A 12,308-nucleotide genomic window follows, 5' to 3' on the forward strand; every position below is an offset into this window, starting at 1 on the left:
GCCCTACTTAAAGATTTGACCGAGAGCTGTTGTCCGTGCTCGCCTATCCAAGCCCAAGCTCCTCGCTTCTCGCTTCCGAATTTCAGTCCAAATTGCTTGCGTCTGTAAACCCAATATGTCTTGCTTTCGTCCTTCAGTTCTGTCTCATTTGGTCGTCTTTGCATCCATCAGTTCCGCCTCCTCTTGGGTTGCGTCTTGCTGGGGGTCGTGAGTTTGACTACCCCTTTGATCGCTTGCGACTACCACTTCGCCTTCAACTATTGTGACTGCATTGGAGTTGCTACTGCTAGCAAGTTCTGATGCTGACCCTCACCTTGATGGCTTCCGCCGATTACCCCGCAGTTGGTTCGTCCAGCTCTGATACCACTTTATCAAGCCCTTGAATTAGGGCTGACAATTTCAATAACTATAGAATGTAAGAACAAGGGAGAGAGATAGAAACAGAGAGAGAAAAGAGAGAAATAAGGAAAGAAAGAAGAGGGAATGAGAGAATCAATAGAGAGAGAGGCTTTGATTATTCATTTCCAAGATATCCCTCAAAGTGCCGTAGGTCTATCTTTTATAGGACCTATAGCTACATCAACTACCTTCTAACTATCCAACGGCTTCAATTAGCTGCTTACAACATTTCTACTACTTTATTTCCTCATTTAGACCCTAAAGTTTTACAATATTACACACTACTCCCTAGGGTTGTGACATCCTAATCCTATGCCGGATTCGGCTAATTCTAGCAGTGCAACGAAAATTCCATTTGCTGGAACCAATAGTGTAGGCTTGAGTGGAGAATTGCAGAACCTTCAAGCAGTTTACTGATTGAACGGTAAGAACTACTTAAAGTGGTATTAGCTGATCTGCACTTTTCTAAAGGGAAAGGGAAGTTAAGTCACCTTTTGGGGACTGGCCCTAAGGAGGGAGAATCCACGTTTGTTGCATGGGATGAGGAGGACTCCCCTAGTGATATCTTGGCTGTGGAACTCCATGGTTATGAAGATTAGTGATATTGTGATGTTCCTCATGACAACCAAGGACATTTAGGAGGCAATAAAGCTCACCTACTCTAAGGTTCATGATGCTAAACAAATTTATGAGACAAGGACCAAAGTTGTAGCCACCAAGCAAGGGGCAAGATCCATCATAGAGTATGCAAATATATTGCAGACCGTATGGCAGGAACTTGATCATTACCAATGCCTGAAGATGAAATGCAGTGAAGATGCTGCATTACAGAAGAGGTTCGTGGAGAAGGAGAGGACATATGACTTCCTAGCTAGACTCAATATGGAGTTTGATGCAGTAAGAGTTCAAATCCTCGGTAACGAGGATTTACCCTCTCTAAATATAGTGATTTCCATAGTTCATGCAGAAGGGGAGTGATGTTGGACAATTCTCTAATAGAGAGTTTCGCTCTAGTGTCTCTAAAAGCTCCTAATAAAGGACCTAGAAAGGAGAAGAAGGTTTGGGATAGAGACTCCCTGTGGTGTGCCTATTGTAAAAAACCTAGGCACACCATAGAGAAGTGCTGGAAGCTACATGGAAAGCCATCCAAAGGTGGGCATTTGAGGGGCTAAGGGCAAGGTCAAGTCTTTGTGGGTAGCAGCCACCAACATGCTAAACAAAAGGGTCCAGAGCAGGGAGATGGATTGGAGCTTAACAGGGCTGAAGTTGAGAGACTGGGGAGCTTTCTAGAATCCTTTGACAAGAAAGTTGAGAAAGGTACCTGTTCTCTCGCACTTATAGGTGCTTCTTCTTATTCTTTTACCCTACATGCATCGGGAATAGTCCAACTTGTTAGTATATGTCCTATGAGCCAAGTGTGGTGAGCTCATAAATGATACACTAAGATGTAAGTCAATGTAGGCTTCACAAACCAAGTGTGGTGGTTTGGTGAAAGATACACAATGATTGTTACAATGATAAAATAAATTAGGCACAATTCATCCTTTGTACTTGATTATATATAAATGCCTAAAGATGAAGTTTCGGGGACTAACTTGTGTGGATAGTGGTTAAAGTATGACTTTAATTGTGAGAGCATTCAACAGATACAGCAAAAGGTTAGTACCTTAAAACATAGTCCCTGGTCAAGGTGTCATTGACAAGGGATGTTAATGATGCATGTGAGACTGGTGTACATGTTGCCTCTATCTTAAAGAAGACAACAACCAATCTTACAAGGCTGGTGGTGTGGGATCCAAGGCAAGTGTATGGGTTCTTGTTGGAGAACAAATTTACTGGACATGACTTGACATGAGATTCCATAAGGTTTTCAGGTGTTTATGAAAACTTTAGTGGTCGTTGTGTAAAGTCATCATTTGACTTGTGGTCACTATAGTATTTTGTGTGTGGATTCGTATACTTTGATTCCATTATGAAAGCATCCAGTAAAGGGTGTGATCTCGACGGTGATTGGGTATGTCATGAAGCATACAAAGGTTGTGAGTAATCTAGAGAGGACTCATCGACCCTTATTGGAAGAATGTCTCCTGGGCCCCTTTGACGAAAAGGTAACTGTTAAATTTGTGCACAATGAGAATTTGATTTGAGATTGGATCTTAAATCAAATACTCTTAAAGTTATCCTTTTGATATATCAAATACACTAAACTTAGAAGAGGTGACACCTAATCCAATCCTTTGCTTGGTTGAGACACTTTAAATCGATGAAGGGATACCATTACACATACATGATTGTAGGCTCCATTGAAAGGTTAGTGATCGCTATTGATCCTTCTACTAATTGGGAGCCTTGATGGATTACTAGATCCCACTCAAGGTCTATGGTTCTTTTAGGGAAAAGAATCATTGTCAACATATGTAGAAGCCTAATGCGTCACACGCAATAGGACAACATGATGAGGTAATTGCGGGCTCGATAGGTTTTGTGAGTCAACCTAAGTGTAAGAGTTGGAATTTTCTAAATATTAATCTCATTAATATTAAGGAAATTAATGTAAATAATGCTCCTAAAAATATATGGGATTAAAGTCACTTAATGTCCTTGGCAAAGATGCAAACCCTAATTTGGGTATTGATCCTTATTGGGCTTTAGGGTTTGTTGACTTTTTAATTCAAATTATTAGTTGATTTTATTTACCACTTACCTAGGGTTAATGGTTTGGATTAAGGAATTTAATTTGGGCTATTAGTGGCTAGTTTAAAATGTTTAAATAAACCCAAGCCCAATGGAAGAGGGGCCACACTCATAGTTCCAACAGCTCTCCTAATAAGTCACCAGGTAATTCTTGTGTTGAACCTTCAATACCTATTGATGAGCCTATTAAATCTACTAAACCCTTAACTGAAACAGAAACTTCTAGGTGTGATCTTGATTGGCCTATTACACTTAGAAAGGGCACTAGAACATGCACCAAGCATTCTTTACATCTGTTTCTATCCAATTCCAGTCTCCACAAAAAACCTTTCTGACCAGCCTTCATACTATTCCTATTTTGAAAACTTTTTTTGAAGCAATAGAGAATGAGAATTGGAAGAATGCCATGGAGGTAGAGATGGCAGCCCTAAAAAAGAATTAAACATGGGAACTTGTTCAATTGCTTAGAGGGAAACACCTAGTGGGTTGCAAATGGGTTTATATAGTAAAATATAAATTTGTTGGGTCATTGGATAGATACAAGGCAAGGCTGGTGGCTAAGGGATATACTCAAGTGTATGGGGTAGATTACTTAGATACCTTTGCACCAATTGCAAAGTTAAATGCAATCAGGGTTATCTTATCCTGTCTGCTAATCTAGGCTGGCCATTACAATAATATAATGTAAAAAATGCATTTTTGCATGGGAATATAGAAGAAGAAGTTTACATGGACTTACCACCAGGATATGACACAACCACTTGGGAGAAGGTAGTGTGTAGACTAAAAAAGGCTCTATATGGCCTAAAACAGTCAGTCCCCAAGGGCTTGGTTTGGCCGGTTTACAAAAGTGATGTTTACTCTAGGGTATAGACAAAGCCAAGGGGATCATACCCTATTCATCCACCACTCGGCCACGGGGGGAGTGAGAGTGTTAATAGTGTAGGTGGATGACATCGTGGTTACCAGAAATGATGAGGAAGGCAAGAATAAACTTAGAGAGTGTTTGATTAGTGAGTTTGAAATTAAGGAATTGGGGAGATTGAAATATTTCTTGGGCATAGAAGTAATACACTCAAAGGAAGGAATCTTTATTTTCCATCAGAATTATATTGTGGACCTCCTAACTGAAATTGGAATGCCAAGTTGTAAGGTAATAGATACTTTGATTGAACCTAATCACAAGTTGGGGAAGGTTCCTGAAGACAGTGTGGTTGATAAGGGATCTTATCAAAGGCTAGTGAGGAGGCTGATTTATCTAGCCCATACTCGGCCAAACATTGCATATGCAGTAGTAGTGGTTAGCCAATTCATGCATAATCCTAAAGAAACTCACCCAAGGGTAGTATATAGGATATTGCATTAGTTGAAAGGGACACTCGGGAAAGGAATCATGTTCAAGAAAGGAGAATGCATGTCACTTGGGGCTTACACGGATGTAGATTATGCAAGGTCCATAGCGGATTGAAGATCCACATCTGGCTATTGCACTTTCCTAGGGGGTAACCTTGTGAAGTGGAGGGGCAAACAACAAAGTGTAGTGGCTTGGTCAAGTGCAGAAGTTGAATTTAGGTCTATGGCTCTAGGAGTGTGGAGTGTGTGAGTTACTATGGTTGAAAATATTGCTTGATAATCTGAAAATTGAGTGGACAGCTCTTATGAGACTATTGTGACAATAAATTAGCAATAAGCATTGCTCACAATCTAGTCCAACATGATAGAACTAAGCATATTGAAGTGGATAGGCATTTTATCAGGGAGAAATTTAATAGTGGTCCGATTTGTACTCCATACATCTCTTCTAATGATCAGTTAGCAGATGTGCTAACTAAAGGGTTACTTGCAGCCATGTGTCAAAGGATGATCAACAAGTTTGGAATGGATGACATCCATTCTCAATCTTGGGGGGAGTGTCAACAATTGGGAGACTGATCTCGCCCTTATTCTCGGACAAGTTAGAAAGAATGTATCTTCTAGATGCTATAAATTTCCATATCTTGTTGTATCCTAATTTGTACAGGTTTCAAAAACTGAGTTTGGGAACTATCCTTTTTTTTTTTTTTTTTTTTTACGAACTTCCTATGTTGATAGGAAAGCATGTATATATATATTCATATCATTCCCTCAATGGATAAATAAGATTGAAACATTATTCCCACGTCTTCTTTGACAATGGTTACCATTGATCCTGCATGTGATGACCTTTTTTTCTTAATCATGAGTGACTTTTCTTGATCTCTTATTTGTGACAGGGGGTTGATATGTTTGGCAAGCGCGTTGGTTTTCTTAAGTTCATAGCAGACGTGTTTGATAAGGAAAGAGGATCAAAGGTATCTTGTTAGGCTTGCCTTGGATTCATTCAGTTTAGCATCTGAATGAGTTGCTTCTCAATTTAGGTCGTGAACTTATCTTTCTTGCACATAACTTGGAACATACATAGGTTCCAGGTATTGTCTTTGCACGAGGGCCAGCTGTAGCTGTTCTTATCCTTTTGGAGTCAGAAGGCGAGACTTATACTGTGCTTACTGAACAAGTAAAAGTTTTTCTTCTGTCAATTGATTTAAACCTTTGGGCAGTGCTAGAATTCTTCAATATTAAAGTTCACTCTTCAGCTAATGATGTCAACAACATTCTAAAAAATAATCTTTCTACTTTCATCTCATGTGAATCTTGATGTGTATACATGGTTAAGGTCAGAGTACCTGTTGGAAGGCTTATTTTGGAATTACCAGCTGGAATGTTGGCTGATGACAAGGGTGATTTTGTTGGAACTGCTGTTCGTGAGGTCTCTCTCCCTCCCCCCGCTCGCTCTCTCTCTCTTTCTCTCTCTCTCTCTCACACACACACACACACACACACACACACACACACACAACAGCTCCTACTATCATATAAGCAAAGGGATTTGTGCAACTGTGCAAGCCCCTCATTGGCTGTATATAAAAATGATGGTCTAGTAAAAAGTTGTGACACTGCAATAATTTTATTCTGGTTATGTGAATCTCATTTCAGAATGACCTCTACATATTGGATATGATGTTCCTTAACTTACATTCCTTTTCTTTTTTTTTTTTTAATCACTTTCATGGTCAAGAAGATATACCCATAATTGAGGTATATCAAGGGGGTACAACATGTGTGCAAAGAAGTGCATTCAGAGAAATTGATTCAAAGATAGCTCAAAACTGCCTGAGAGCGAACTAATAGAAAAAATAAGTGATAGAAAGTGTGAAAACGATGTTCACACAATCTTGAATGTCCAACTTGTGTCTACCTCAAGTACTAAACATTTAGGCATGAGGTACAATGACCAAGTGTTTTGTTCTTGCTCTGGCAAATTGTTACTCTTCTCCATGTTGCATCGTAGCCTTACATTCCCCCTTGAACGTTCCAACAATTACCTAAATGCCAAAGCCCGCATTGACTTGGTCATTGACTATATTATCTTAGGGATGAATATGTTTTGTGCCTTTTCCATTTTGCTACTTCTATTTTTTGTTCTTGTTATTCATCTTATTGTTACTGGTACAACCATAATAATGACCTTTATTATCCTATTAAATGTTATTATGCATTATGTTATATTTGGGACCACTCAAAATCATTGTAGCTGGCTATATACATGATAATATTTCCTGGTACTTGAGATTGCCAAAATCAGTTGAAAGTGTCAATACAGCCCTCCTTCAACCCTCGCAAACTAGGGAGTCTTGTGCACAAGGGACGCCCATTTGAATAGTTAGGCGATTGTGCTTCCTAGTTGCATTTTGTAAAATCTATGACCATTTACTTTAAAACAAAAATGAACTTCTTCAGGCTTCAAGGTTATATGAAAAAAGAGGTAGGATTTAATTTCATGTCAAACCTATAGTTTCTGTTTTTTTTTTTTTTTCTCGGTATCAAACTTATTCATCAGGTTGATTTGACAGGTTGAGGAGGAGACTGGTATTCACTTGAATCTAGAAGACATGGTTGACCTCACAGCTTTTCTTGATCCATCAACTGGTTCCAGAGTGTTTCCTTCTCCTGTATGTAGGCTCACATCCTTTTTTCCTTCCACTGAGTATTTTAAAATTTTACATTTCAGAACAATTTGGTGCATTGAAGAACTTGTCTTGTTCATTCTCTTTCCCATTGAAAGAGAATGAAAAGCCCCACCTAAGAGTAAGGCTTGGCATGTTGTTGTTTTAACATAAATGAAAAGGGTTTTATATTTCTATTTCTCTTTGGTATGAGATTCTTTAGGTAAAAATTAATGTTTATTTACCTATTTTATGGTAGTCATATAGTTATTGGGTCATTTTAGAAATCCAAGTGAGATTCAGGAAAGGAAACAAATCATGACAAGGGCCTCATATATGGAGATCAGCATGAAAAATAACCAGTTATATGTTAATTAACAAGAAACTTGGATATTTTCATAGTTTGGCAACTCTATTTCATGGAGTAATTTCTGAGACTGTCGGAAGCATGAAACTCACTTCTACTTATAGCGCTATCTAGAGCTATTTCATCCCCTAATGTCTCTTCTCCTGTCATGGAGAACTAACTAGATCTGTAGCAATCCCCTAATTTCTTTGCTTCTCCTGATTTAGACTGGCAGTAATAGATGAAAATTGTCCAAGTCAGCTCACCTAGAGAGCCCTGTCAGAAGGGCCGAAGGGGGGCAGGGGTCCCCAGTGCATGAGGCTTTTTGCTTTGCAAGGGTCCGGGGAGGGTAGTTTCTGTATGCAACCTTGCTACCAAGGCTTGATAGGGCCCTTTGGAAGGTTTAAGAACTATTTGTTTAGTTGAGTGAAATTTACATTGCCAAAGGTATATATACTTGCACTTGAAGTCAGTAAAACGAAATCAGATTGGTTTGGAGGGGAGAAGCTGTCCCCTAGAAACAAACATATTCTGTCACTCAATACTTTTCAGCCGTGGGGCCTGGGGCTGGGGATAGGGCAGGTGGGGGGTTGCACAATTTGAAGGTTTTGATATTTAAACAGTGTCAAATGTCAATGCTTTATAAATCATCATGCCTAAAAATTGTAATATGATATGGTATGACAATGAGTTAGCAAAGTGGTGTAATTGACATTTACAAGCGTAATGGCTATGATTCTGGCATAGTAGCTGGTAGTCTTTTGATGAACTAAAAACCCGTAAGGTTTACAGAGAGTTTTAGAAGTGAAAAGTTAATAGGTGCTTCAATTTTTAAATCATGAAGCCTCAGTTTTTCCCCAAGTCATTATTGGCTTAAAAGGATGTCCCAGGGCTACAAGGTTCCCCATTTTACAATGTATTTGTACGTTGCCTTCCTCTTGCTGTTGCCGAAAAGGCTATTTCCAGAACTCAAGGTCTATGATTTTCTGGTCACATAGGAGCAACCTTACTGTTGCTACCAAGACTTACCCTCTAATTCTCTATTGGCTTGATTTAGGTATTTTAATTGATATTCTTTTTTCAAGTTGTGGATGATAATCAAGAATCTTCATACAACTGGGAGAAAGCAAACGAGACAACTCAAATCTTCCCTGCAAGATTAGTTCTCAGGAATTTGATTTATTATCCATGCAGAATTTGTCCTATAAAAGACCAATATTTTTTATAGTGTCCCTTTAAGCAATGTGGTAGTTTGTTGGTTAAAAAAACGTCTTGTAATTGTTTTTGTCTTTAGGAAAATATTCTTGTTTTAGGGAGGCTCATCCTTGTGCCCATGGAACCCTTTTTTGCACTTCTTAAATGGATTATCATAAGTAGTTTATAGGTTTTTGTACAGGTTTGCCCCTTAAGGCTTCTTCCATCCCCAACACATGAGATTCCCTGCCTTGAAAGGGTTAGGAGGTCATTGTTGTATACAACCTTACCTCAACTTTTGCAAAAAGAGGGTTTCTATAAGTTGAACCATCAACCTTCCAGTCTATTTTTTTTTTTCGATCCTAAAAAATGATAATAAGATTACTTATAAAAAAAAGTGTTATTTTTGCACTCATATATTAAATATGTATATATTTTTGGTTAGAGATTTACATTTTGCTATACTAAAGGTCATCCTTGGTAACAACCATAAGGTGTCTCCTTTGTGACTGAGTCACGGGTTTGAGTTATGAAAACCTCCTCTTCTAAAAAAGCAAGGGGAAAGCTGGATACAAATAGGACATTTTCTGGACCCTCGCACCCATTTTTAATGTCATTGTTGACTAGCCTATATCTTAGTACCATTAAATGCCTTGAGTGATCAACAGATTAATTGTTCAATCAATTAACTTGGGTGGATTTGTTAATATTTACTTGCTTTGAGTAGATTAAGCCATTCCAGTTAGCAGTAAAGGATGGGGGAGTTCAAGATTATGTTTGTTATGCTCAAGGATGAGCCCAAGCCTAAGCCCAAAGAAGGAGGCTTGTAGGCCCATTGAGAGTGGCTGAGAGAATGAGAAGACCGACTGACCTCACACCGAGACACCTGAGTGACCTCTCTTAGAAGTTTCTCTCGACGTCATTGAGGTCCCTTCCCAAAGAGCTTCATAGGTCTCTCAAACACAAGAAGACCCTTGTTCAGGAGACTCTTGTGGGATATCCATATCCATACTTGAAAGCCTCTCTCTAGACAATGCGAGAGATTGTCCAGGAGACTATAGATCCCGAGAGACTTGATTTCTAGATATTACTCATGCAAGACTATGAAGAAAGAGTCAAACCTACCTCCAATGCGCTTGCCTATAAATTCGAAAGGACATTCAATATGCCTGTTGAAGAATGTGGCCTTTTTGGTATGTTCCTCTTCATAAATTGGAGAATCCTCTTTCGATTGAAATATGCTCAGAACTTTACACTAACTACAGTTCTACTTATTTTGCATTCTACTCTCAAATCAAGATACTGACTTAAGCATCGGGAGGCTTGTGTGGGAGGCTCACCCGCACCTCTAACCAATTTCTTCCTTTTAAATCACCCGTAGACTTTGAATCGAGACACTCTCGTTAACAAATTTATTGTTGTATCTAGGCAACAACAATATTAATTTTACTTATTGTGAACAATTTGCATCCCATTACTTAGTGCACCAAAGAATCTGGTTATTGTTTTGAGTGACAGAAGCATTTATTTAGCATCATATGTTAAAATGATATTTTTCATTCTCGTCCTTCAGCTAACGTGGTATCCTATTTTCCCATGGTTAGGGAGGTTGCGATGAAGAAATTAGTCTGTTTCTATACCAAGGACACGTGAGTAAAGAAATTGTCACGCAACTGCAAGGAAAAGAAACAGGCCTTCGCGAACAGGGTGAGCTAATCAAGGTGCATATAGTCCCGTATGCGAAACTGTGGCGTGCGACAGCTGATGCAAAAGCTCTGATGGCCATTGCTCTGTATGAAATGGCCAAGAGGGAAGGACTGCTGCCGCCTCCAAAAGCTCGCCCCTCCTCCTGACAATCGACTCTGAAACCTTGTCAATGTCGGCTGAAGCTGTTATCTAGTTGCTTCATCATCAATTTGGCCTAGTTTTTCCTAGATTACTAATGTCTCGGTATTTGGCTGTGCCTCGTATGATGTCCACACGGTACGTACGTATTTAGTTTCTAAATTGATCTTACACTAGGTTTTAGACACAAAGTCAGAGTCGCAATTTAGGGCTCGTTTGGCTAAGCGCTTATAAGCTAATTATGTAAGCTTATAAGCTACTCAGGATTTTTTGTTAAGCATTTGGCAACATTAAGGCTTAGTTTGGCTAGGCTTTTTTTTTAAAGTGTTTAAGCTGATTAGTGTTTAAGTTGTGTAATAGTATTTAAATTAGGTAGCGTTTAAGCTGATAATGTATTTAGATAAATGTGTTTTTAAGCTATTAGTGTAAAGTTATGTACTTGATTTGTAAAAGTTGATAAGCTGTTAGAACTTGACAAAAAGACTAAAATAGACATGACATTCAATAATCCAAATAAAATTCAAAAAACATAATTTTTTTAAAAAAAAATTTATAATTGATGTTCAATTGTTAAAATATTTACAATTACATGTTAATAATTTTAAAAAAATATATATTTTTTTGTTTTATGTATAAATTTAAATTTAATTCATAAAAATATTTAATATATGTTGAAATATTATATAAAATTATTTATTTTTAAATTTTATCAATACATATCTTGTATTTGTCATTTAAATAAATATTGATACTTAAATTTATATTTGTTTTGAACTGCTATAAATTTGATATAAAACACCAAGATTACAAAATTTTACATAACATAATAATTGATAAAGAAATAAATTTGATAATTACAAAATTTAAAATTAGATAAGACTATTTGAATCGAAGTTCAATTATTTTATACGTACACAAAAGTGTTAGTAGAACAAAAATATAAATTGACATACAATTATTTGATTGTCCAATATCTAGAGCTAAAGCTATAGCATCTCGCATTGCCATCCAATAAATATCACTTCGGTCCACTTCATCGTTCATTTGACTATCAGATAGTGTCACAGATTATGCATCAGGAATATAATTTTCGTTTTCAATTGCAGTGAATGCAACATTCTGTACCTCTTTCTTTCTAATATAGTCATGGATAGCCATTGTATCTAAAATAATGTCTCGTTGGGTATCAAAATTATATGCAAGCATATCTCCCGAAACCCTAAATCTCCTTTCATATGCCAAAAGTCGGCTCAACAACCATTCTGCATGAAGAATGTAAATAATTGAATGACTCTTTATGCCCTCTTGGTGCACGCAATCGGCTTATTCTTACACGTCGAAAATCTTCAAGATGATATCTTATATTCTCACATTTGTATGGCCTCATGTATCTAGTCATATGAGAGTATCCTGCATCTACTAGATAATATTTTTCTCCTATTAGGTGGGAAAAATTCAAGTCAGACCTACGAATTGCTTCATCGAATATTCTGGCATCATGAGCTGATATCTCCCATCCCACCTATGCAAATGTAAAACACATGTTGAAATCTACAATTGCAAGGATATTTTGGGTTGTGTATCCTTTACGTCCTATATATGGTACTTCCTCACCTCGTGGCAACCAAGCCTTTACATGAGTACTATCAATAGCTCCAATACATTCCTGCAATGAAAATGTAAGATATTCGAATTATGTTTCAACAATTAACTTAAGAATAATCACAAGTTAATAGAATGTATTAATAAGTAGCTTAAAGAATGGCAAATACTTGAAATTATTCGGTTTGTGGTATCCTTCCCCATCA

General features: G+C 37.7%; 1 protein-coding gene across 1 annotated transcript in view; it reads left to right on the top strand.

Moving 5' to 3' along the window:
• Window positions 1–10,930, top strand: part of LOC127812954 (nudix hydrolase 14, chloroplastic) — a 54,557-nt gene extending 43,627 nt beyond the window's left edge. Inside the window, exons 3-7 of the mRNA XM_052353573.1 lie at window positions 5,346–5,423; window positions 5,534–5,626; window positions 5,786–5,878; window positions 7,023–7,121; window positions 10,260–10,930. Of these exons, the coding sequence (XP_052209533.1) occupies window positions 5,346–5,423; window positions 5,534–5,626; window positions 5,786–5,878; window positions 7,023–7,121; window positions 10,260–10,508 (612 nt within the window). The 3' untranslated portion in view covers window positions 10,509–10,930. The remainder of the gene's footprint in view (window positions 1–5,345; window positions 5,424–5,533; window positions 5,627–5,785; window positions 5,879–7,022; window positions 7,122–10,259) is intronic.
• The last annotated feature ends 1,378 nt before the right edge of the window (window positions 10,931–12,308 follow it).

The sequence above is a fragment of the Diospyros lotus genome, chromosome 11 (assembly GCF_014633365.1).
Source record: "Diospyros lotus cultivar Yz01 chromosome 11, ASM1463336v1, whole genome shotgun sequence".
Classification (NCBI taxonomy): domain Eukaryota; kingdom Viridiplantae; phylum Streptophyta; class Magnoliopsida; order Ericales; family Ebenaceae; genus Diospyros; species Diospyros lotus.